The sequence below is a fragment of the Neurospora tetrasperma genome (genome assembly GCF_000213175.1).
Source record: "Neurospora tetrasperma FGSC 2508 unplaced genomic scaffold NEUTE1scaffold_5, whole genome shotgun sequence".
In the NCBI taxonomy this organism is placed as follows: Eukaryota; Fungi; Ascomycota; class Sordariomycetes; order Sordariales; family Sordariaceae; genus Neurospora; species Neurospora tetrasperma.
In genome coordinates, this window is record NW_009799103.1 from 611,437 (window position 1) to 635,214 (window position 23,778).

The following is a 23,778-nucleotide window of genomic DNA, read 5'->3' on the forward strand; positions in this document are numbered from 1 at the left end:
TCTTAGTTGCTCAATTTCCTTCTCCAACTGTTTGAGACGCAGGAGGTAAGCGCTTTGGGATTCTAGTTTGGCGATGTTTTGCCGTAGTTGGTCGTTGTGAGCTTTGAGTTTGGTGATGCGGGAGTGGAGGGTTCGTTCGCGTTCGATGTATTTGGGAGAGGGGTTGTAGGCCTGTATGTTGGTTCTGGGGTGTGTTTGGGGTTTTACTGGTGAAGGATTGATGGACCTGCGGTGGGAGTTGGTGCACGTGCCTGTTGGGAGCATAGGGATGTTAGTTGGTTAAGGTAGGTAACTTGGCCTTGACGGTGGGGTGAGAGGGGTTAGTGATGGGAGGTTGGACTGGATGGTGAGGTTGGGATTCATGTATGGGGGTCTGGTGTGGTAGGTAGGGGACTTACCGACGGAAAGACGAAAGCTGGGGAAGGTCCAGCGCTGCATTATGGATGTGTTCGCGGGGAGATCCTGGTGTTGGCTTTGGGTTTGGTAATGATAGTGGTACTCGAAGATAAGGATATTGATGGTGATCTGGATCCAACGGTCGTGAGTCTTGCGCGTTTTGATGAAGAGGTTGAGTGTCAGGAAAAAATTGAGATCTCCACTATCTTTGGTGATACGTAGCTTATGTTGACGGTTATCGGGCTTGCTTCAAGAGCAATGAAGGTAAACGGATGAGCGATACAGGCGCAGCGATGGTCTCACAAGTTGCCGGTGTTGGTGTTAAGGAGGAGTGAGTTCTCAGATGGTTGAAGGAAGCCAGGGAATATGGTGGGAGAAGTCGCGAAGTAAGACTGCCGCCAGCAGGAAGAACTGGATGGATTTAGAGGCTTGCGTATTGTTCCTGAGAAGAGATGGAGATGACTTGGGATCACTCCAAACAGACTGGGAGGTTTCGTCGGCGAGTCACACTTTTTATGGGAGGGTTCTGGCTACCTGTCAACGGAAATCAAGAGACGGCACATTTTCAAGTGCGGATGGAGAGGACATAAGACGATATGTGTGTGGTGCTTCATTGAAGCCTTCCCACCAGTATGTGGCAACTTGTTTGTCATTCCATCTCTGTCATATCAAATGTGTAAGACTATCATTCTGTCGTTGGTACCTAGTTGATCTGATCATCCTTGCCATCTGTTCTCATATCTAGCAGCAATGATAGCAAGATCAATGAAGCAAGTAATAGTGAACGTCCCATAAACCCCGTGCCCCGGCATAATCTCCATCTTCATGTCCCAAAATCTCCCCAAAAGTGGACATCGCCCTCCACTCACAACCCCTCCAAGCCATCACCACGCATCAGCCAATCTACGAATGTCAAAAACCGAGATTCCCAAGTCCCCCGCGTACTTCTCAAACAGCTTAGCCCACTCCATCGTGCTCTTACGGAAGTCCTCCGCAAGGTCCGCCACCGTGTCCTCATTCAAGCGATTCTCCTCCTTCAGCTCAGTCAGCTCCTCCTCTAGGTCTTTCAACTTTGCAAGGTACTTCTTGTAGTTTTCGAACGTAGTGATCTGCTTCTCAAGCAGGCGGTTCTTGTCCTTCTCTTCGTTGATGCGATCCTTCAATTTTTTTTCAACTTGCTTGCGGCCAATGGTCATGAGGTTTTCGATTTCGGATTCTGTGTGGGCTGGGGCAGCGGGAGCGGGGAGGGCGCTTGGTTTGAGAGTAGGATGGGGAACGGACGCCTTCGGTCTGCTCGCTCTATGCTGGATGGGACTCAAATCCTCTGATGAATCGGAGGAATCGGAAGAACCTGATGAACTGGAGGAATCTGATGAACTGGAGGAATCTGATGAACTGGAGGAATCCGATGAACTGGAGGAATCTGATGAGCTGGAGGAATCTGATCCCTCCGATTCCTCATCCTTCAGTACAACTGCAGCTTGCCATGCGTAGGCACAGGTCGCAGACCGTGCAACCGTCTTATCTGCGACTGGTTTTGCTCGAGGACTGGGCTTGCGAACGCCGGTTGGTCTCAGCGAGGTGACTGTAACTGGAAAAGTTCATTAGGTTCAGGCGATGCCAACATAAAGACCTGATTGAAGTGGGAAAAAGAATTGAGCTGTCTTGCTAAATGATGACTTTTTCGGAGAATCGATACGTGGACGAGAGTGACCCATTGTGAGGTACGTGAGGCCTGGTAATTGCGATTCTAAGTAAGTAAGTAAGTATCGGAAGGAGTATGATGTCTGGGAGATCAAGTTGTGATCTATCGTTTAGAGCGACTTGGTGTAAGCGGGGACGTGTTGTTGTTGGGTATAACGATGTGAATTAAAGTTGCCAGAGAAGTAGGATATAAACCTCTAGATTGTAGATGTTGGAAATGGGAAAGATCTCGTTCTCGAAGCATAAGGCATTGGCCCCTAAAGAATCCTTGGTGGGAAAGACTGCTATCCAGATGGCGATAAGTAGCTAGCAGTGAACAAGAGTCTGTGAATGACTTATTCAGATTGAGGCGGTCAGAAAAGGGTCAGACGAAAGGGCGGGCAAGTAAAATTTATGTGGTACGGTCCCTGTTTCATCTTCCAAACTCAGATAACAATCATCATCTTGCATCTGTTTCTGTCTGTGTGTACGAGATCTCTTGTCTCTAAACCCTACCATAAGTTCCAGCATGCTTTGCAGGTGCTTTTTGCAATGCTCCAGTTTCTGGATATGGGCGATGAGGGAGTTGTTATCCTTCTCCCGGTCGGTAAGTCAGGCTTGGTGGCTCTTCTGGATGCGAATCAGGCCTGGTGGGTTTGGGTTCAAGGGTGTGTTGAGGCTGCTGTTGCTTTTCTTCTTTTTTCTGGATGTGGATTCATTGTTGGATTTGTTTGGCCGTGCACCCAAGAATTTGGACGAAAAGAACAACATTGAGGAAATGTAAAGAGAAGAGGAAGAACGAGTTGGGGATCTACAGGTATCTCCAGGAAAAACCTTCCAGGTCGCAAATCTAAGGACTTGAGTTTGGTAGTGTAGGGTATGTGAATGTTTTGGAAGCTGGAAAGGGCGGAAACAAAAAAGGGCTGGATTCTGGAGTTATCAATTGGGAGGGGCGCCCAGGCCATGGACTTTCAACAGGATCTACCTCGACGGGCGGCCCTGTGCCGGAACCTCAACGACAGTAGATGCCAGCCATCACAACGAAGAGGAAGAAGTCATCCTGTGATAATGCCACAGATGGAGGATGATGAACAACCCATAGTTAAAGTCAAACGTAGAAACTGTCTATTTGCAATGAAATGAGCAAATTTGTGACATCGATACGTTCCCCAATCCATCAGAGTATTGCGAGTCAGGCATTGTATACTAGATCCTCATGTGTTCATCTACCTTCCCATAATCTCACCATTACCACCTGCCAGCCGAAAGCCTGCCGGCTCAGTAATCATCCTCATCCTCGGAGCAATTGGACTCCGAGTCCTCTTCCTCCTCAGAGTCCTTCTCAGAGTTCTCCGCCGCCTCAGTTCCCCGTAATTCCGAATCTATCTTCATCCTTAGGTAGATACCTCCAAGTCGTGTCTCTGCCTAGGTGATTCTCGAAATTTGAGCAGCATGATTTTTCTTGCTCATCATGATCTGAGTCTGCTAGGTCCATCGGGTTTGCGAAGTCTGCTGTCTTGCTGGTAGCCTCCCTGGACTTATGCCGCTGTTCTAAACCTCATCATCCTCTCCGATTCCTTTTCCAATCTCATCCTCAGAGTCACCCTCAGACTCCTCCTCAGAGCCATCGTTAAAGTCATAGTCAGACTCGTTCTGAGACTCATGCTCAGACTCGTTTTCAGAGTCATCCTCAGCGGGAGACTCGGAGTCCTCCGATGCCATCTTCGCCCCATCGTCCACACTCTCGGACTGCAACGACTCCACCAAGCGCTTCCAGTTGTGTTGCTCCTCAATCAAACGACCTCGCCTCTCATAGGCCTCATTCACCTTTCTCTTCAGCTCTTTCAAACTAGCCAAGTATTTGTGAGACTGCTTCAGCTCCTCGATGCGTTCAGCATACCACTTGTTCTCTCTCTCTACGTCCACAAGATTATCGTTGAGTTCACGTTCCATGGCCTTGTATCTCTTCTTGACGGAGTCCAAGGTGTAGTGGCTCCAGGGCTTGAAAATGACGGCTGTGGTACGGGTAGGGGTGCTGATACCGTTGCCGCTGCGTGCAGAATTGGCGGGAGTCGGGGTGGAGGTGGGTGTGAGTCCGCTGTGTTCTGGGAAAGGATTACCGCCTAGTACTTGTTAGCTCTCAGGTGTGCCAAACAAAGGCTGATGATGAATGGTAAAGTGGAACTCACTGGGAGGAGGGAGCTGATGGCCAACAAACGGGCGCAGTTCCGGAAGCTCCCACTGCTCCATGATGATCGAGTGTCGTATGAGTGTGCGTATGTAGGCAGTGGTAGGATCTGAGACGAGAGTGATAATGATGAGTGATCGAATCGGCGTTACTTTGAGTTTGTGATAGAGGGAGCCCCTGGCGTTATGTGCGATAGTGTCTGCTCCGGCTCCTTCCAAATGCGATGCTAGTTCTCGTCAACCGAGTGAGACCTGCGATGCGCTCAAAAGAAGCGAAGGGTTTACTTGGTAATCGGTGAATGGATGGAGATCAAAGAGGGGTCGAGGAAGAGACGGGAGAGGAGAGGATTTATACCCGAGGGAGGAGGAAGGGTAGAGGTGAAGGTCAGGTATCTGAACCTCCGCTGTACTCGAGATGAGATCCGATTTCGAGATGGAAATAATGGAGGACTTTTGGACTTCATCCGTGCGAACTCGTCCCGCTATTATCAACAAACAGAAGACCCAGTTGTTTCAACTTGATCCCTTCCTATATCGTCCCATCAGACAGTGCGGGACACTTCAAGGTACCGGCGTAGGTACCTTTGTTCATGTAGTTCCGTGCCATCCTTTTATATGACAGTCACGGCCAGTCATTGCCTAGATCATTCGGTAGGATTTACAATCCGAGTCCTTAACCCCAGATGATCGCGTACCATCCCCTCCCAGTCGTCGACCAAGGCTATAAACCTCTGCTCAGCTTGTCTGAACAATGCCAGAAGCTCGAATTTTTTGCTCTTTTCCGCTTCCAGCTCCTCCTCCATTGTCTTCAAGATCCTCATATACTTCTCGCAATGCTCAATTCTGGCCAGACTGTTCCGAATTCTTCGGTTTACCAATCTCCTCTCCTCAATCTTGCGGTTTAGCTCCTTTCGAAGCACTGGAAAGTGACGAATTGAGAACTTCTCGATGTCACCTGCCAGGCTACCGGACTGCGCATCTTGAGAAATTTTCGGGTTCGGCAGGGTGCCTGAGGTAGTGGTAGGCTTATCGCTCTCTTCCGCTACGCTTGTTGTCTGGGTGGCTTCATCGACTTCGTTGCGCGTGGAGGAAGGAGATGGCGACACAGCTGGTTGTTGAGACTGGAGAAGACTATTAGAAACCGACTCATTCTTCCAGGACGGGTAGGGACTCGCAGAACATGTGGACGATGTTGACTCCCCATCGCTGCTTTCGCTTTTGATAGAAACATTGACGTTGCCGCTGCTTTGTGAAAGCGGCTGATTGGCCGGTAAGGCCTTTTCTTCCAGAGTAGGGCTCTGTTTTCTTGCAGTCTTTGACATGGGGCCGGTGTTTTGGCGCTGTGGTTCAGCTTCCTTGTGTCAGATACTTCTACGGACATGTAAAGCGTGAGACTCAAACATCTGGTTGTGGAAAGGTACATACCGGAGAGACGAGGGCGCGGGAACGGGGGTCGAGACAATTGTTCGATAGAAGCCAGTACAGGGAGGGTATGGCAGGAGAAAAAGTACGGGGGCCAAAAGTTGGGTGGTGTTTGTCCCAAAGGAGGGGATGGTGTGGGGAAGTATTGGTGTCCGATGGTGAGCGAAAGCGAGAAGCGCAAGCGGCCAACTATGCAGTTCACCTGACTTCATGTTTTGCGCGCAGGGTCGTTGATGACCATCCTAAAGGCGACATGCGCCCGACATATATGCACAGAAACTTACATGAAGCACGGATTCGACGCCCACACCTGTCTGTATCCAGATGTGGCGTAGTTCGGGTACGGGCGTTCATCACGAACACCAAAGATAAAAAATCGACAAAAAAAAAGTGTAGTTGATCAATGACACCCAAAGGTATCCCCTCGTCGGTCACAGCTCGACCTCGTTAGCCCAGGTAGACGGATGTAGCAGTCATATAGACTACTGGAATGTCCGAGCGATAGTTGTGTCGAAAGCTGCCACCACGGGACTCGAACCCGTGGCGTTTCGAGCGGGTGTAAGTATGGGTGTGCTGTGGGCAACACCAACTGCCGCTCGACCAACTACTCGTTGTGGTTGGAAAACCTGCTGGAGACGGGAGCCTATAAGGGACGGAGGGCGCTGGCGGCTTAGGGCAAGTTGTTCGGTTGGATGCCTTGGTGCCTTGGATGAGACGGCTGTCATCCGATGTTCGTGGCTCTTCCGAGCCGAGCTGGACACATCTTCGCTTTTGGGGGTTGCCTTTGGTAGGTACTGACTCCATATTAGCGCTTGGATAACATGGGAATGAGACAGATATACGAAGATGGCGGGCAAAGTGCTGAGCTATCTTTTGTGCTCAATGGTCCAGGTTCTTTGGGTTGCTGCTGAGCGGGAGGCGACAAAGTCGATGTCGATTGTTTCCGTTAGTGATGAATGGATGTCCGGTCAATATGCCTGCGCAAAGTAGTCCCGGCTCACTGCTTGGGTTGTTCCTTCTATTCTGTGGGCAAAATTGCTTAGTTGACATGATTGAGGTATCCTTGATGGGACTTTTCTGAGAAACGCCCTCCCAAATTGTCGTAGTGTGGCTGCTGCCTCATATGCGCCGGCGACACTCGCCGATATCTCCTCCAGTCCACCTCCCCAAACCACAAAAACTCAAAAGTCACGAGAACCGGAAGGCATAAGTCACTACGCGAGAGGATTAAGACAGGGGTGGCAATGGAGTGATGATAAACATGATGTAATCCTTGCTGAACATCGTGGCTGTTTTCTACTTGTGAGGGCTCAACAACAGAGCACTTGCCCTCAAATTCTCTGTTCAACTCGGATCAAATCAACTGAAATTTTTTATGACTGCTCATGCTGAGCCAGCAATGCTTTCTTCGAACCTTAAACACCTGAAACTGCCTCACACAATATGTCTTCATCCTCCAGTTAGACTCTAAGCCACCATACATCCCATAAACTCTCTGTTCAATAATAGTTCCACCATTTCCCTATGAAATCTCAATGAAAGTCTCCCAATTGACAGTGAAGGTCCCTGAGATCTAGGAAAGCTACTTCCCAGCCCCTCCCGTTCGCTTTTCGAACACCCTACATTCGAACCAACGCTTCCACCTGCGCCATACCCAATTTCATCTCCAGGTCTTGCCCTTCATCCATCCTTGATAACACCCAACTCTTTCTTGAAGCTCTCCAGCGTGGCACTCTTGTACTTCTTGCGGCCTTCGATGCGACGGAGTCAGTTCTGTATCACCTTGGTGACCTTTCGTTTGGCCTTGACCAGGCCAATCAACCTGTAGCGAGCGGGGAAAAAGGGACAGTCTGAAGGGGCGGAACTGGATTTGATATTTGCGTCGTACTGCATGTAAACTTCAATCGGCGAGGAATAAGGAGAAAAGGTAGGGTCTGCCGTCAATAAGGGCAAGCATGTGGGTGGCCGGCGTCGCTAGAAGATTAGGAAAGAAAAGGACGGGTGCTGACAGCGATGGTCCAACTGCCGCGCTACTGTGAACTAGCCAGCCTTCTCCTAGCCAGTCTAGACCTAGCTTTGAACACGTCTTTGGCCTCTTGCTTTCGCGCCAGTTGCTCGTCACATTCGCACGCTCAAAGCTCGACATTCTCGTCTTTGGACTCGGGCTCAGCAGCGGCGACATACTCATCTCCCCAAGCTGGAGATTTCGCAAGAGCAGGTTTGGCGGTCCATTGCTTCGTGGTGCTCGTGGTTCAGTATGTTATGACCGTCATCCTGTGGTGCGACAGCAGGTTTTTTCTCCTTTTCCGATGATAATGAGGAAGAAGAGCATAGAGGTACTCATGTTATACCGGAAGACCATCAAGGCATCCCTGGGAAACCTTTTGTACCTACCCTATTGAAATTGGCAATGTCGTTAATGAAGAAAACCGTGTCCCGCTTACTACAAGACAACAGATTGGCCTTGACTTCACCATCTCTGCGTGTTCGAAGGAAAAAAAAACATAAAAGATACCTAATCCCCAACCGAAGTCGCAGAGTAACAGGGCCCTGAATACACCGACTGCCTCTTGGGAATACGCTCCAGAACAAGTCAATCATAGAGTCAACGAAATCTCCGGGATTACAGGCTCGACTGGTCTCATTCAAGAGACTTTAACAATATTCCGAAGTGAACACTCGTCTTCCCAGCGGGTCGTAGCTGCTGTGGCAGCTGTCGTTGAACTGAAGGCCGCCGGACAGTGTTCACTGTGTTCCGCCCAGATATGCGCGCCCGGTTTTGTCCTAGGGACTAGAGGTGTGCCGCTGGGGGGAAGCATTTGGTTATTGTTCAATACGTGATATGGGCTTCTGTGTTGGAAGGCACCTCTGTGTACTGTTCGATAGCACGAGTGTCGGCATAGCGGCAAACACCGGCAACAGAGTCGTCCATGTGCGATATCTTTGCCTTCAATACCTATGAATGCGGTTGTCCGCTGGGAAGCAATTGCTTCTTGAGTGGAAGAAGAAGGAGTGCTTCTGTTCAGTCAGCCATCAATGAACAGTTACGCCGCGAACAGACACCAACTCTCTGCAGCCCTCCCAGGGAAATTGAAAACTTTTTGGCCCGCTCTCCTGAGGTCTCCCCTCCGACGTTGTACTGTCGCTGACCATCTTGTCTTAGTCGGAATGTGAGGAGTCTGCTCGTCCCTGCATCATCTGCCTCAACGCAGATCGAAGCGGCCTCACGGTGCCTGGTCGCACCGCCTGTGCTAGCTGTCATAATGACGGCAAGCGGTGCGACCGGGCGTCACCCATGACGATGCGTGCGATCACTGTCTAGGAGGCGGTGACCGGCGCCCAGGCGAAGGCGGCGGCCGAGGAGAATCTGAATCGTATGCAGCTGCGGACTCCTTTGCCGCCCAGAAATCAAGGACCACTCCAACCATTGCCTGAATATAGGGCTGTGTCAGTCGCGAGAAGCAGCATTGGCCTGCCAGGAATTGGATCACCAATGAGTGTGGTGCAGTCACCTGCGAGGCCATGAAGAAATCATCAGTCGACAGTCTCTCCGATCGTTGGGAGATTGACAAACTCGCCTGCCAGCTCCATCAAACTCCTCCCAACATAGGCGTGTCCCATCGACTCCTATGCCTATGACACAACAAGGATGGTCCCCGGCAAGCGGATCTGATAGGCCGGATCCAAGTTCCTCTCTTGCAGGTATTCCAGACCCATTGTTCTGGAAGTCTTGGACGACGAGATTTGGTTCGCTCCCATTTCTGCTAGAAAGCTTAATCGGATGAAATAGAATCGACATGTACCTGTGACTGTGTTGAAAAAGAAGGTTGTCCTGTCGTTGATTTCGTCTGAACTAGCTTGTGTTTCGTGTATATCATAGACCACCACGGTTACTCTATTTGTCTCTCTTTCTCTTTTTCACTTGGCAATTGATAGAGAATATTGTGTCGGGCTCGCGCCTACCTACAGATCCGATATGCCATTGAGGGCCAGAGTTGGACAATGATGATGAACTTTGAAGCGGCGGCAGTGGTAGCAGTGGCGGCAGTAGGTATTTCAACAGCGAGCGCAGGCTTCGAAGCTTTCGAAATAAGACCAATTATGGGTCTGTGATCATTTCCTGCTCAACGCGTTGCCTGGTGGTCTCCTATGGCTCAATAGCCGATTGCGTCAGCTGGGCAATTCAATCCCTCTCTCCCCTCTACTCCTTCCCTCCTCTCCTTCAGTCTTCACCCAAACCTCCTCCTCAACCAAACCCATAGTCGACCGCAAGAGCACTCTGATCAGAGTAAAGTACACCGCCGCGCAACACGCACACACACAACTTTCAAAAAGGGTTAAAATATCCAACCACTCCCAGACTCTCCTTCTTACCCCAGCAACCTCCTCACACGTTACCCTGTCCCTGCACTTCTCGGATCCACGGCAGCTTCCTTTATACAACAATCTTGTTACACCAGTCGTTGTTCATCAACATCCTTGTCTCACAATCGCTGAGTCGCTCTTCCAATACGACAAAATGGCTGACATCATCATGGAATCGCCGCCGCCATCCAACGACGCGATCGCAGCCCTTGACGATTGGATCAACAACAATTCGGACCGCGATGGCAGCTTGCGTAATCTAGCAGCAGACCGGCAGCTCGCCCCGCAGTCCTTGGAGCAAGCACCCCGGTTCGTCGCTTTGGCTGATACTGTAAGATGTCTCAGTCGCCATACAATTGACGGACTCCCCAGCAAGATTGTTAGTTTGGGATGCGACAGTCTGTACGTCGTGCTCCCCGGTTTCGTGGCCGACCTTGTCGACCAAATGGATAAGATCCAGCTTGGTCAGTTGTTCAACCATGTTCGCGTGAGATACGCCGTCAATTCGAGCAACGGACTCGGTCAAGACCGTCATCCCTACAACCCGCTGAACCGTTTTCCTACCGGCAAATCCTTCGCTCTCGACAAAGGCGTTCTTGTCGTCAACTCCAAGAAGGCACAGCCGCCCGACACCATGCCCCCGAAAGGAGAACTCCGAAGTCTGAAGGTAGAGCAAAGTACGAGGTAGAAAACAGGAACACGAACCAGTAACCCTACATCACCAACCCCATCAATCTCAAAGACCTACAGAGGTTGTGGCACCCGGAATTTTCGTGGTACAGAGACACTAGAGGTAGTTTGTACTCGGCCATGGTCGAGGCCTCAGAGATGTACTTGCTGGCTTCCCCCCCCCCCCCCCCCTTTTGGGTAGAATAGTGGGAAAGCCCTGTTTTTCGAAAAGGGTTCAGTGATCCGCACTTCCCCCCATTGCTCGGAGAGTCGCTCGATGCACACCTTTAAGGTGTATGCATCGATGCGTAAAGCCGGGTCGGGGCCAAAGGTGGTTCCTTGCAGCTCCGTCTGGGCAGCAGGGCTTAGTTCTCCTTCCGCCATGCAGTTGTAAAGTGTTGTTGACATTGTAAATATACTATGTGCGTAGATGCGGGCTTACCACGTGTCGACGTGACCGAATATCCCAAAGCACTTCTTGAAACCGACCCAGGGCCCTCCGTGAATGAACGCGTATCTCCAGGCGCCGCGTCGGTAGACCTCGCCCTCGTGGCGCTCCCCATCCATTGGACCGATTGTGCCGTCCATCTCGAAGTATTCGAGGTTGTCCCATGCCCCTTTCATCGGCTCTGGGCTTGGAAAGATGGGCTCAGGGCCCTGCCCAGGTAGGAAGCCCTTGCTGATCGCTGCCTTGACGTTGGTCTGATAGTTCAGTACGTCCGATGCTCCGGCGGGTTTGTTGTGGATCAGTCTGAAGGCTTGGATATGGCGGTGGTTGGATACCTGGAGTGCGGCCAGCGTTTGTCTTGAGCAAAGTGCCGTTATACTCGCTCGGTGACAAAACCAAAGGCAGTTTTGAGGATTGAAGTGAGGAAGCGGCGAGTAGGAATGCGTGCATGTGACCACCTGACCAAGGTCCTACATGTAGTAGCCCCAGGCAGCGAGAGAAGTCATGCTGTGATTTGTGTGATTCCACTTTCAACAATTCTGACGGCTTCAACGCTTCGACCAAGCCACGGTAGGGCCATGTATGCCGCATAAACTCCGAAAGTCTAGAATCAATTTCCCTTTTGCTGTTGCACACATTATGCCGTTTAAAAGGACATATGTCCTGCATTACATGCCAGCCACTTCGCAAAAGCTCTGTGTGAGTTTTGATGCACCAAACCGGACTAAGCTATAGTGAATATGTGGCCAAAAAGGGAATTTCTCGATTTTTAGATTTCTCATGTCACGATGAAGCCTTTGTGGTACGTCTTCGCAACAATAAACCTCTCGCTTTCTTCCCGTCACTACCATATCTTAGCTACCTCCAGTTGAATCACCACCCCTCATTTAGACCCATCAGTGCAGCGTTTCCACTCATCATCACTACCCCCCTCCACCTCTTAGCATCCTCCAACTACCGCTTCAACCCCTTCAGCACATCCGCAGGAACATACTTCTCGCACACCTCCATCATACGCACCATCTTCTTCTGCATCAACTTGTTCCACATCATCCTATCGACCCTCTTCTGGACCTTGACGCAACCAATCAGCCTCTGGGAAACTCGGCAAGCGGGGTTGTTGATGGCCGAGGAGCTGTGGAAGGAGGAGCAAGAAGAGATCCAGTTGGCGTGCTTATCTTCGACGCTTTGGTGCATGCCGATTTCAGACGACGGGTAGGATTGGCAAAAGTTGGACTGAGCAGGCTCGTAGTTGAGAGCGGCGATGTCAGGGTACGGATCGGCAACCGAATGCTGCGTCTCGAGCTGCATGAGAGTCTCTGCCGCAGTCTCTTGGTCGAGTTGCTCGTAGTACTCATGGTCTGGGAGGTCTTCCGACTCAGATAATTCAGGCTCCTCCGTAGAAGCGGAAGGGGTAGACGGGAATGGGCTGCTTTGTCTCCATGGGAAGGGTGTTGAAGGATGGCCGTATGTTAATCCAGAGTAGAGGTAGTTTGAGAGTGGACTGCTGCTCTCTTCCGGGACGGAAAAGACAGGTTCCTGCACTTGAACAACTTCTTCTGCTTCACTCTCCGCATCTCCTTTCTCCTCCTGATCAAGTTGCTCGTAGTACTGGTAGTCGGGCAGTCCCCCCTCCTCTTCCTCCGGGAAGGCAGCAGCAGGTTCATGTACCATGACATCTTGAACATCTTTCTCTGCTTTTCCCTCTGTTCTCTCGTCCTCTTCCCAGTCCGGAAGCTCGGGAAAAGGCTCGGTTGTTGTCTCGTGCTCACCACGCTGCCTCTGCTCTTCTTCTTCCTCTGAGAGGATCGACCTCGCCCGGGTGTAGACGAAGCGGCCCCTGCCCCAAGAGCCGTCAAGCTCGCGCTCATGTTCATCGAAGTGGCTGGCGGTGGCGGGCGAAGAGGGCGACAACGGAACAGGGGTTGGAGATGTAAATGCCCACTGGGGAGATTGAGGGACATATGGCGGAGATGGAGGCACGGTTCCAGGCGATGTTGGATAATACTTCACGGGAGATGTGCCTCTGTAACCCGCCTGAGGAGAAGTAGGGGCGTATGCCGGAGATTGGGGTGCTGGAGTCGGCGATGTAGACCACCACTCGGGAGATCGGGGAACGTATGGCGGAGACGGGGGCACGGGTCCCGGCGACGTAGGATAGTAGTTCGTGGGAGATGTACCTTTGGAACCCCATTGAGGAGATGAAGGGGCATAGGCCGGAGATTGGGGTCCTGGCCCAGGCGATGTAGGATAGTAGTTTTCTGGAGACACACTTCCAGGAATCCACTCGGCAGATTGGGGGATGTATGGCGGAGATGGCGGGACTGGTCCAGGAGATGTAGGATAGTAGAGGTAGTCTGCCGGAGATGTACTTCCAGGAGTCGACTCTGGAGATCGAGGAATGTACGGTGGGGAGAAAGGGACGGGCCCAGGCGATGTAGGACCCCAACTTTCTGGAGATCGACTTCTGGGAACCCAATCGGGAGATGCAAGGGGTCCGATACGGGATGTAGACGCCATTGTGGGAGAACCAGGGACGAGTCGAAACAAGGGGTCCGGGGAAGAAAGTGGGCGCCTCGAGGTTGGCTGGAATTCTGCAAATTTTGTTAGTTGCGTTGTATTGGCACAAGATGAGAGTTTGGCTGGTTACCTTCGACGTCGATGTACACAATGGTACGAAAGTTGTTGTTATGCTCCATCGCTGGCGAGTGGCGAGGAAAAGACTGAAAGTAGTGTGTAAGGCGTAAACGGAAGAGAGCTTGCTAGATGCCTTGAGATCAATTCTGAGGTACAGCTCTCAATTGACGAAGTTCCTTGGAAGAGTTGGGAGGGAACACAATCAGCGAGAGATTTGAGGTGAAAAGCGAGCTTGAAATAGTTGTGTGGAACGCAAAGACCTACTACACTTTTACAGGTCCAGTTCAATTGTGAACAAATTGACTGAATAAGAATTGGGAAGCAACAATAGCAAGTAATAGTTACCAAGTCGGATCCACTGGCAAATAGGACAGAACCTATTGACACAATAGCATTCACATGGAGGACCTTCATATGCGGGGTGACAATCCCACTTGGGACGAAAAAGATACATTTGTACCTCACTGTCTGTAAAGAGTCTGTCATCCCATGTGTTCACGCCCTTCACGGAAAGTTTTCCAGGAAACGCTCCAAGGTTCTGATGGCGTGAGATTTTGCCCATCGCTTAGGATCGGTTGCGTCAAAATTCTTGATGTCAATCTCGGCCAAACGAGATTGGCCCAGGAGGTAGAGACACCCGCCAATCTGTTTTGGCTGTTCGAGATATTGACCATACGGCAAGCCAACAGGGTCGGTCGGAAAGGTAAGCGTGACTTCCACGGACCGCCAGGTCCTTCTTCACGCTAGAGGTAGATGGTGACCGTTTTGACAGCTAAGCGCTTTAGAGACTTGATGATACCCTAGGTATCTCTGAGTAATTTTTTTTTGCATTGGCGTAAGTGTTGATGGTGTGATCGACCTGTCTATATAGGGTGTGAAGGACCAATTTGGTTTGATCGTAGAGTGCTGGCGCATGACCCTTATATTGTCTAGCGAGTTTACCGAGCTCATTCTCCAGCCGCTTGTAGGCAATGCGGCGGCGGATAATGTTTCCTCCTTCCAGATCGATGGCACGAGTTTCTAGGAGCCGTTCAAAGTCAGCCTCCTCTGTGAAGTCGAGATCGTCATCCAGGGCGTACGAGCGCCCGTCGGCTGAGTCGCTGCATAGGCTATCTGTATCAGAGTCAACTGGCTCTGAAGACGAAGCTGAAATATACGAGCAACTGGTCGTACAAAGTTAATTGCTGAGAAATGCGTCTTGTCGAAGGCTGGAGACGATTATAGACGAGGAAAAGAGAAGAACAAAATCAGTAACAGGAACCTTGGAAATACAAGGTTTCAAGATGAATTTCAAGATATTTTCATAATGAGTCCGCCTGCGGTTGACGAGTGTCTCGGACATGTTTTGGCCGTTGACATTAAATGTCGTTGAAAGTGGAAACGCACGTGCCAACGGGAAGTAGCGTTCCCTCAGCCCAGAGCCCACCACCCGCTTCCTTGTGGTGTCCGGGTACACTAAAGCGCTGCTGCAGCTGCCCTACAGCTGCTCCCGATTTAGGGCTGATGCGGCCTGTGCGACCCCTCGCCTACAGCGATTTCAGTGACCCTTGCGTACAGCGACCTGATGTACGTAGTGACGTAAACGCAGCGCATCAGCTGTCGTGACGTAGGCGACCTACAGCAGAAAGAGGAAGCGTCATTGTGTTCCCGTCCTTCTTTTTCGCCTTCATTTTCTTCTTCCTCTTTCTGTTAAGACACGACGGATTGATATTACAACAACCAATATTCAACCTCTTACGACAGCCGCACCCAAATCTCGTAAACAACCACAGACCGACGACAAGCAACCATGGACTCCTCAAACCCCCTTTCTGATCGCGAGAAGGCGTTCGAGAACAAGTACATCCACGACAAGGAGTGCGTCCCCGTCACCCATGATTCCTCTTGGCGAGCCAGCCGCTGACAAAAACGTCATACAGGAGACAAATGGCCAAGGATAGAGCGAACAAGCAGACACAAACAGAGTCCTCCCCCTCCACCAAGGACTCCAGTTCCACACCCATCGAGCCAGAGGAGGGAGGTGGAGGTACATACAAGGAAGAGATTACCAAGCTAGCCGCCATGCCTTCCTGATTGCGCGGCAACATGGGAACCTCCACAAAAGAGAAGCAAAGGGGAGGATTGAAGTCTTACCACTGGACATTATTGTCTTGGATATCGAATCTCCAAGTATTCACGCATCATCAGCATGTTTTTGAGGACCCCCTCGACTCCTCGAAGCGAATGCAACCCCAAGGCGACACCCAAACAATTCAAAAACCGGGACAGGAACCGAAGCACCTCCTTCACCTTCTTCGGTTCCGAAGGGACATCCGCAACGAGGGTCTAATTCAAGCGTCGTGGGAGGGACTCCTAATTGTAACTATATCTCAAATGGACCAAAAAAATACCAGGATGACGGTTGGCGTGAACCGGTATGCAAGCCACTCGCTCGTTAGTGTCCTTCTTCCAAACCGTCATTGGAGAGCGATGCTGTCCCCCGCCGTGAATAGGGGCTAAAACGTGGGAAGGTGAAAGGGCGATTGTTTGTCTCTTGGCTCGCAAACAATTCGTATTCCAGGCATAGAAAAGACAGTTAGCGTTGTTAGCGTATTCTAACCGAATTCTTGAGGCGAAGCATCCGGTGCCATCGATTATGGCTGTTCATCGAGATTGTTCGAGCGGAGGTATGGGTTTTGTCTAGGTCCCGGAGATGGTCTCCCTTTTCTAGAGCTCCTAACCGCGCGGTCCTGTGTGTTTCCCAATCTGCCTGGCGCGGACTGTGTCTATGCTTGCCATTGCTTCCATATTTCCCTGAAAACTACCTTTTGCTTCCCTGCGCCTGTACCAGGGAATTGGACTCGAGACAACGATCGGAATCTGGGGTAAGCTTCCGCGCGGTATTATATCAGAACCTCGTTATCTCCACTGTCTCTGCCGAATACAAACAAACATCTGGAGTGCATGGTATGGTTTAGAATCCTTTTGAATTTTCGAGGCCCGTATGGCGCCCCAACGAGGAGCTGGTTGGATGAATCTGCCCTATCGTATTCAGATTGTGGTCTCGACCCGAAGCCCCAGGCAAGGGGGGTGATGTTGGGTTGGCTCCATGACACGATGGTTGCCTCCGACCGTACCCATCGCAGATGACGGTGTTTGATCCGGTCGCCGTAACTCGGTTTGAACTAGTGTGCGCCATTCTGTATCACCGGAATTAGATGATGATACCAAGTGGACGCCACAACGGTTCGATAACCCCATCCGCCTGACAGATGAGGTGTAATCGAGATTTTGACGACACCACCACTATGCATACGCTTGGGATGTGGATGACTCTGGCGCCCCCAAAAACGTGGTCGCCGACGCCAACCAACGCCACTCAGCCTCCTAAGTTCCTTTTCTGTTCCAGTCTTCTGCTGTCTGTCTCCGGCGATATGTCTCATAAACAGCGATACTATTAGTAGACCGTTTCTCCCTCTCCATGGAATTCTCCACCTCGTGTTACCTCTTGCTTCTTGAACTCCCGGCTATTCCATCGGCCATTCCAGTTCAATGGACAAGCAGCCCAGCTAACGAACGACTCGCCAAACTTATTCCATTGAAGCTGACCCTGACCCTGACCTTGCTCACCACACCTCCGTGGACCCTTCATCATCTCGTTACAAGCAAACTGACGATATCCCGCCAGCCCGGTAGCAGCACCAATAAGCAATGGGGTTCCTCGCCACTCTCATCGACCGTGGCATTTCCCACATCGACGGAGCAGCGGCCGGACCAGGACCTAAGTATAGCCCAGACAGCTACTGCGGCCGCCGCCTCGCCGGGCTCGAAACAGGGCCAATTCCCAACCGAGGCCCCGAGACCTCGGCTGGGCTTTGGATCCTCGTCTCCTTCTCTACTACCTTCCTCGCTGCGAGGTTATACCTCAAGATGTACCGACTGAAGGGGTTATGGTGGGATGATTACTTTCTTGTTCTTGCTTGGGTCAGTTTGTTTCTCTCTTTTCTTTCTTCACTTTTCCACCTTCGTCCACTTCCACACAGGACTACCTAGAGGTAGCTAACATCCAACCAACAACAAACAAGCTCACGCACACCCTCTCCGCCACCCTCGCCCAAGTCTCCATCTCCCTCTTCGGCCTCGGCCACTACCCCTGCGACATCCCCTCCCCAGCTACCTCCATCCCGCGTCTGACCCTCGTAGGTGACCACTTCGGCGCCATGTTCTCCATGTTCGCCGTCGCTCTCTCCAAGACTTCCTGGGCCGTCACTTTACTTCGACTTGTCCGCCGGGGATCTAGTACTTCCTCCTCCTCCTGCTGCACCACGCCCTCTTCTTCTTCCCCGGGACAACACCAGCGCCAATACGCAGTCTGGATCGTCTGGCTCGTCATCATCACCATCTGTCTCATCAAGGGCGCTCAGGGGGTCTTGGTTTGGATACCCAAATGCGGATCACCGCAGGCTGCAGCATTGGGGGATTCGAATGATGATGTGTCACATGTGTGTGTGAAGATCGAACCGCTGAACGGGTTCGCGACGTTTGCAGGGAGTGTCAGTGGGACATATGCTATTTTGCTGGCGGTGGTCCCGTGGAAGACGATTTGGGGCACGAATTTGGGCAAGAGGGAGAAGGTGGGAGTGGCGACGACGATGAGCGTGGGGGCGGTGAGTGGGGTGGCGGCTTTTGTGCTGGCGGTGAAGATGAGGAGGATTACGAGTGAGAATTTTACTTGTGAGTTACTTGTGCTTCTCGGTTTCTGCTTCATGCTGTTGATTTGTTGATGAGGGGGAGAATTGAGAATTGTGAAAAGAACGGAGTGGATGGTTACTGATGGGACATACGACACAAAACAGACGACTCTGGCGCCATCATAGTGTGGTCTACCGCCGAGGCGAGCACGACCATTATGGCTGCTTGCATCCCCGTCCACCGCGCCTTCTGCCGCCAACTTCGCAAGAAGCTGCTGGCGCAGCACCGCTTGCATAGCAGCAAGCCACACTCAACGCCTCCGTCGACAGGCAAGAATGGTGTCGGGGGTAGTACGACTTTAACCACCTTGAACAGTGGCAGCTTTCATTCCGTCCCCGACAAGCTTTCCCAACATGGTCGCACGGGAAGTGATTGCTTGTCGTTGTCTTCAGGTGGTGGAGGGTGTCATGCCCCGACTGATGACAGCGCAAGCGACAAGGCCATCTTGCAGGTTCATGACATTGAGAGTTGCGATATAAGCGGGAGTGAGGTGGCTACCTCGAGGAATAGCGGAAGAATCTTGATGACGCAGGAGGTCAAGGTGGAATACCATCATCATCCTGAGATTTTGCATGAGAGGGATGTGTTGGATGAGAGGGCGCAGTCACAACACGTGTATGCGTTAAAGGATCTGGGAACGCGGGGAGATCCATACAAGTGTATAAATGATAAGAGCAATTGAGAAAAAGAAAATAGACGACGTTTGAGAGAATCAATTGACAAAAACGGAAAGTAAACAAAAGTCAGGGGTAAGTAGTTCAGGATACCGAAACCTGCCGACGGTATTTATACGGAGAATAACAGCTCAGCGCTACTCAGTTGTGCGCCAACGCCAAGCTCCCGCTTGTACCCCGCATGAAGCTTGGAGTGGAGCTCATCGTACGTTACGTTACGGAGCCTCGAAGCTTCAAGTACTATAAGCTTGGCCGGCAACTTGTAATCCATCCATCCTTGCGCCAAAGCAATTCTTTTTCTCCAACCTTTCTTCCAACAACCTAGATTTGCCGTCGTACGCCGCCGCCGACTGTCTACCAAGCTCCCCGTTCCCCACGACGACACCATGCTTCGCCAGCTTGGAGCCGCTCCTCTTGCGCGCGGCCGGTTCGCCGTCACGCCATCAACCAAGGCGATCCGCACTTTATCCTGCTCATCAGCAGCTCGCGCCGACGATGCTACTACCCCTTCTCCCGCCGCCGGTGACAGTACCGCACCCACCGAGCCGGCCCAGCCCAAGCTACTTTTCCGTAAGATCTATAAAAAGCAAAGGACAGCGGACCAGAAAGCCGACAAGAAAGGCGACAATGGATCCGACATGAAAGCCGACAAGGAAGCCGGCATGAAAGTCAACGAAGAAACGGACAAATTGGCAGAAGCCCAGAGGGAATTCGATATACAACTCAGCCGGTTACGAAACGACCTCGCTCAGCTAAAGAAATCCAACAACAAGTTGCGAAAAGACAAGGGGGCCTTACGGCTAGACATTGTCAATATGAAGAAAGCCTTCAAAGGGGTGCCTCCTACGGCAGCAGTGCAGAGGGACGGGCAATTGCTAGAATTATACAACAAGATCGCCAAAGAAGCACGCGAATTCAAGGCCGGCACTCCCCAGTCTGTCGAGGTGGTCGATGGTCAGCAGCAGCTCGTCATCACCTTCGCCCAGCCCGACGGCACCACCAAGCAAGTGGCCATGTCCCTCCACTGGCTGCGCGACACCTGCAAGTGCCCGCACTGCATGAACCCCGACTCCGGCCAGAAGAACTTCTCCAGCACCTCTCTGCCCGAGACCCTCGAGGTCCAAAGCGCCGAGGTCAACGCCGCCGACGGCTCCATCACCATCGCCTGGGCCAACGACACCGTCAGCACCAACGCCACGCCCGAGGCCACCACGCACACCTCGACCTACGACGCCTCCGATATTTTCACCTGGCAGCTCCCGTACGACCTCGCCGGCAACCTGCTCCCCGTCGAGCGCACGCTCTGGGACCGCTCCAAGCTGCAAGCCCACATCGACTCCGGCGACCTGCGCGTCTCGTACAACGACTGGCTGACCTCCGACGCCGCCTTCTGGAAAGCTTTTGAGTCTCTCGCCCGCTTCGGCATTCTCTTCGTGCACTCGATCCCGTCCGACCGAGCCCTCGTCGAATCCCAAGTCGAAAAGATCGCCAACCGCATCGGCATCCTCATGCACACCTTCTACGGCTTCACCTGGGACGTGCGCTCCAAGCCTCGCGCCGAGAACGTGGCCTACACCAACGTCTTCCTAGGCCTGCATCAAGACCTGATGTACATCGACCCTCCTCCCCGCCTGCAGCTCCTGCACTGCATCTCCAACTCCTTCCAGGGAGGCGAGTCCCTCTTCAGCGACGGCGCGCGCGCCGCCTACTCCCTGGAACTCAACAACCCATTAGCCTTCGACCAGCTGCGCGGCAACCGCTCGCCGCAGTTCCACTACCACCGCAACGGCAACGACTACCATATGGGCCGCAACACGTTCCGGTACGCCGGGCGGACGGGCGAAGGCAAGGGGTTTCTGAGCCGGATCCACTGGGCGCCGCCGTTCCAGGCGCCATTTAGCCGGCAGACGGGCGCCACGGCGACGAACGTGCTCGGCAACCGCGTCATTCAAGACGGTGGCGGCGGTGCTTATGCCGAGAACGAGCATGCGGTGGTGGTGGAGGAAAAGGGCAAGAACATGACCAAGTGGGTGCCGGCGGCCAAGGAGTTTGAGCGCGAGATTAGCGCGGAGGAGAACATGTTTGAGCTCAAGATGAAGGAGGGCGAGTGTGTGATTTTCGATAACTGGCGAGTGTTGCATGGGCGCAGGGAGTTCCAGACGGAAGGACAGGCGGAGGGCGCCGAGAGGTGGCTCAAGGGCACGTATATCAGTCATCAGGTGTACAAGGCCATGGAGGATAAGTTGCAGTGGAGGTTGGCGCAGAAGGAAGGGGGGATTCCTTTGGCTATTGGCGTGGCGGAGGCGCATGGGTTGGGCTGGAAGGAGAGGGGACAGTTGCCCAAGAAGGAGGCTCCTAAGCAGGAGACTACTGCTCCTGTGCAGCCAAAGGAGGAGGCATTCAAGGTCGAGGAGGCACCCAAGGTCGAAGAGGTTTCCAAGGTCGAGGAGGCCGTGAAGCCCGAGGAGGCTCAGAATGAGGGTCCTTCGCGCCAGCCTAAGGAGCAATTGGGCACGGTGAACTGGAACGCATAAAGCCGGGCGAGAAGATGTGCCGATCGGAAGCTGTATGATGTGTAATGACCTCTTGGGAGCGAGGGAGCGACGCGTTTGTAGACTCGTATATAATACGAGGTTTGATACCAAATCCAAGAACACGAAGAACTCTGGAATCTTGGTCTCCTGTGCTTTCGTCGTCTAAGAGTCTCCAGTTGGATATGTTCCCAGAAATAATGTCATAACCTAAGTCTGGCACAATATCGCCCTGTGCCTGCGGTGGTATTGGTTCTCTAGCCCGGAGACCACAGCCTTTCTTTGAAGTGTTGAACAGTTGATCACATTTCTGCACGACTTGGACCGCGCCCCTTTTCCCTTGTGCGGTCTTCCCTTTCTGCCTTCCATAGGCATTGACTAAGTCGAGATGAGACGACCAGCCTCAAAAGCCCGCGACTTCAGCTGCCCCCCGCCATCTTCCTCCTCGTGCAATCATCTCCAATCTTTAATACGCAGGATCATATCACCATCACAGGAAAAGGCACAAGAGAAACAGACCAGGAAAATCCAGGGGAAAAGGAACGATGGATCATTGCACTATTTCACCAGCCCAACGAACCCACCACAACACAAAGCCCCCTTGAGGCAATTGTTTTTTTCCAATTGTTTTTTGTATTGATTTTTTTCCCTTCCCCTGGTTGGAGGGTTTCGGTTCGGGTAACACGGAACCCCTGCTCGCTTTCGCAGCAGCAACAGCAGCTTCTTGCCCCCTTGCCTTTTTTTGGCCAGTCAAAGCCAAACTTAAGCAGCAATGGTGACCTCAACCTCGACACCGGCCTCGATGTTGACAATGATCTGCTTGACGATCTCGGTGGGGGCGGTCAAGTCGATGAGGCGCTTGTGGATGCGCATCTCGAAGAGATCCCAGGTCTTGGAACCCTCACCGCAAGGGGACTTGCGGGTCTGTTTTGTTGTTGGTGACACGGGTTAGTGTGCGATCGAAGGAAGAAAGGAGAAGAAGAAGAGGGACGGGTGACATACGGTGATCTTGAGGATCTTGGTGGGAAGGCGGACGGGGCCCTTGACTCGCAGGTCCTTAGTCTTGGCGCGCTCAACGAGCTCGGAGCAGACCTTCTCAAGAGCCTGGACCTTGCGGGAGGTGAGGGTGATACGGACACGGTGGACCTTCTGTATTTGGGGGGGTCAGTTAGTTTTTATTCCTGTTGTTGATGTCCCCGACCACCGGGAGGTTTATCATGGCGACGGCGACGACGACGACGACGACGACGACAGCGCCATCAACGGGCAAAACATACGGGGGCCTCGCCGAAATCCTTCTGGTCCTTGTTGTAGGAAGACATCTTGACTGGTGTTGAGATGATTGACTGCTAAGGAGGCTGCTGGGCTGCAAAAAGGTGCCTTCACGACTCGAAGGAGTAGATTGTACGGCTTCGGCAAAGTGATGAAGGCGAAGCTTGGATTCTGGCGAACTGGAAGTTGAGTTGTTCCGGCGAGCGTTCAACAGACCGTCGAGATTATTTTTTTTACTCCATATTTTGCGCGCGACGGGGGCATTGGCGATTTTGTGGGCTTGGCGTGTGGCTTGCGCTTGTTCGGTTTGGTTTCTTTGACCCCTCAGGAGTGTGGCTGAAAATTGGAAGAACCTTGGGAGGATCATGTGGCTGAGGATCTTCGACGGGGGATCGTCCAGCGTAGGTCTTGCCGGCCGGCATCTCCCCGCAATGACACATCCGGCGTAAGAATGAATACGTAGAATTGAAGTCACTTTGTACCTTTCACGATTCCCCGTCCAAGTTGTCCAACTGCATGTCACGGTGGGGCAACATTCAACTTCCATTTCCAACTTCCATTTTCACTTTCATTTGTCCCCCTACCACTTTTTGACGTTTCTTGTAGACTTGGACTTGCTGATAAATAGACGGGGTTGTCTTTTTCTATTGTATCAACATTTATCACTCACACCGTTTACTAGTACACCAAACCCCCGTGGTCAAGCTCACTGCATCTCGCTCATCGACGTCAACATCTCCAAGTCTTGGCATCAAACACCTTT

General features: G+C 52.1%; 10 protein-coding genes across 10 annotated transcripts; 4 read left to right on the top strand and 6 right to left on the bottom strand.

Annotated features, from left to right (window-relative positions):
• Positions 1–1,280: 1,280 nt before the first annotated feature.
• On the bottom strand, positions 1,281–2,114 carry NEUTE1DRAFT_102567 (uncharacterized protein; the record flags this gene model as incomplete). Its single annotated transcript, XM_009854679.1, has 2 exons — positions 1,281–1,987; positions 2,066–2,114. 2 exons carry the CDS (start codon positions 2,112–2,114, stop codon positions 1,281–1,283), a joined length of 756 nt encoding a protein of 251 aa, XP_009852981.1.
• A 1,516-nt stretch (positions 2,115–3,630) lies between these two features.
• Positions 3,631–4,329, bottom strand: NEUTE1DRAFT_111675 (uncharacterized protein; the record flags this gene model as incomplete). The annotated part of the gene is made up of 2 exons (XM_009854680.1): positions 3,631–4,202; positions 4,269–4,329. 2 exons carry the CDS (start codon positions 4,327–4,329, stop codon positions 3,631–3,633), a joined length of 633 nt encoding a protein of 210 aa, XP_009852982.1.
• A 525-nt stretch (positions 4,330–4,854) lies between these two features.
• NEUTE1DRAFT_46664 (uncharacterized protein) lies at positions 4,855–5,900 on the bottom strand (the record flags this gene model as incomplete). The annotated part of the gene is made up of 3 exons (XM_009854439.1): positions 4,855–4,905; positions 4,962–5,387; positions 5,688–5,900. 3 exons carry the CDS (start codon positions 5,898–5,900, stop codon positions 4,855–4,857), a joined length of 690 nt encoding a protein of 229 aa, XP_009852741.1.
• A 1,743-nt stretch (positions 5,901–7,643) lies between these two features.
• NEUTE1DRAFT_139381 (uncharacterized protein) lies at positions 7,644–9,010 on the top strand (the record flags this gene model as incomplete). Its single annotated transcript, XM_009854681.1, has 3 exons — positions 7,644–7,649; positions 7,737–7,943; positions 8,852–9,010. The coding sequence occupies 3 exons, from the start codon at positions 7,644–7,646 to the stop codon at positions 9,008–9,010; spliced, it is 372 nt and encodes a 123-aa protein (XP_009852983.1).
• Positions 9,011–10,207: 1,197 nt separating this feature from the next.
• Positions 10,208–10,741, top strand: NEUTE1DRAFT_139382 (uncharacterized protein; the record flags this gene model as incomplete). The annotated part of the gene is made up of 2 exons (XM_009854682.1): positions 10,208–10,362; positions 10,426–10,741. The coding sequence occupies 2 exons, from the start codon at positions 10,208–10,210 to the stop codon at positions 10,739–10,741; spliced, it is 471 nt and encodes a 156-aa protein (XP_009852984.1).
• A 134-nt stretch (positions 10,742–10,875) lies between these two features.
• On the bottom strand, positions 10,876–11,106 carry NEUTE1DRAFT_48159 (uncharacterized protein; the record flags this gene model as incomplete). The annotated part of the gene is made up of 1 exon (XM_009854533.1): positions 10,876–11,106. One exon carries the CDS (start codon positions 11,104–11,106, stop codon positions 10,876–10,878), a length of 231 nt encoding a protein of 76 aa, XP_009852835.1.
• Positions 11,107–12,124: 1,018 nt separating this feature from the next.
• NEUTE1DRAFT_47767 (uncharacterized protein) lies at positions 12,125–13,690 on the bottom strand (the record flags this gene model as incomplete). The annotated part of the gene is made up of 2 exons (XM_009854503.1): positions 12,125–12,501; positions 12,739–13,690. The coding sequence occupies 2 exons, from the start codon at positions 13,688–13,690 to the stop codon at positions 12,125–12,127; spliced, it is 1,329 nt and encodes a 442-aa protein (XP_009852805.1).
• Positions 13,691–15,596: 1,906 nt separating this feature from the next.
• On the top strand, positions 15,597–15,880 carry NEUTE1DRAFT_102570 (uncharacterized protein; the record flags this gene model as incomplete). The annotated part of the gene is made up of 2 exons (XM_009854683.1): positions 15,597–15,664; positions 15,700–15,880. The coding sequence occupies 2 exons, from the start codon at positions 15,597–15,599 to the stop codon at positions 15,878–15,880; spliced, it is 249 nt and encodes an 82-aa protein (XP_009852985.1).
• A 1,617-nt stretch (positions 15,881–17,497) lies between these two features.
• Positions 17,498–21,888, top strand: NEUTE1DRAFT_66523 (uncharacterized protein; the record flags this gene model as incomplete). The annotated part of the gene is made up of 5 exons (XM_009854684.1): positions 17,498–17,770; positions 17,872–18,520; positions 18,643–19,159; positions 19,348–19,417; positions 19,611–21,888. The coding sequence occupies 5 exons, from the start codon at positions 17,498–17,500 to the stop codon at positions 21,744–21,746; spliced, it is 3,645 nt and encodes a 1,214-aa protein (XP_009852986.1).
• Positions 21,889–22,032: 144 nt separating this feature from the next.
• On the bottom strand, positions 22,033–23,230 carry NEUTE1DRAFT_95574 (40S ribosomal protein S20; the record flags this gene model as incomplete). The annotated part of the gene is made up of 3 exons (XM_009854685.1): positions 22,033–22,667; positions 22,746–22,892; positions 23,021–23,230. 3 exons carry the CDS (start codon positions 23,063–23,065, stop codon positions 22,506–22,508), a joined length of 354 nt encoding a protein of 117 aa, XP_009852987.1.
• Positions 23,231–23,778: the final 548 nt, after the last annotated feature.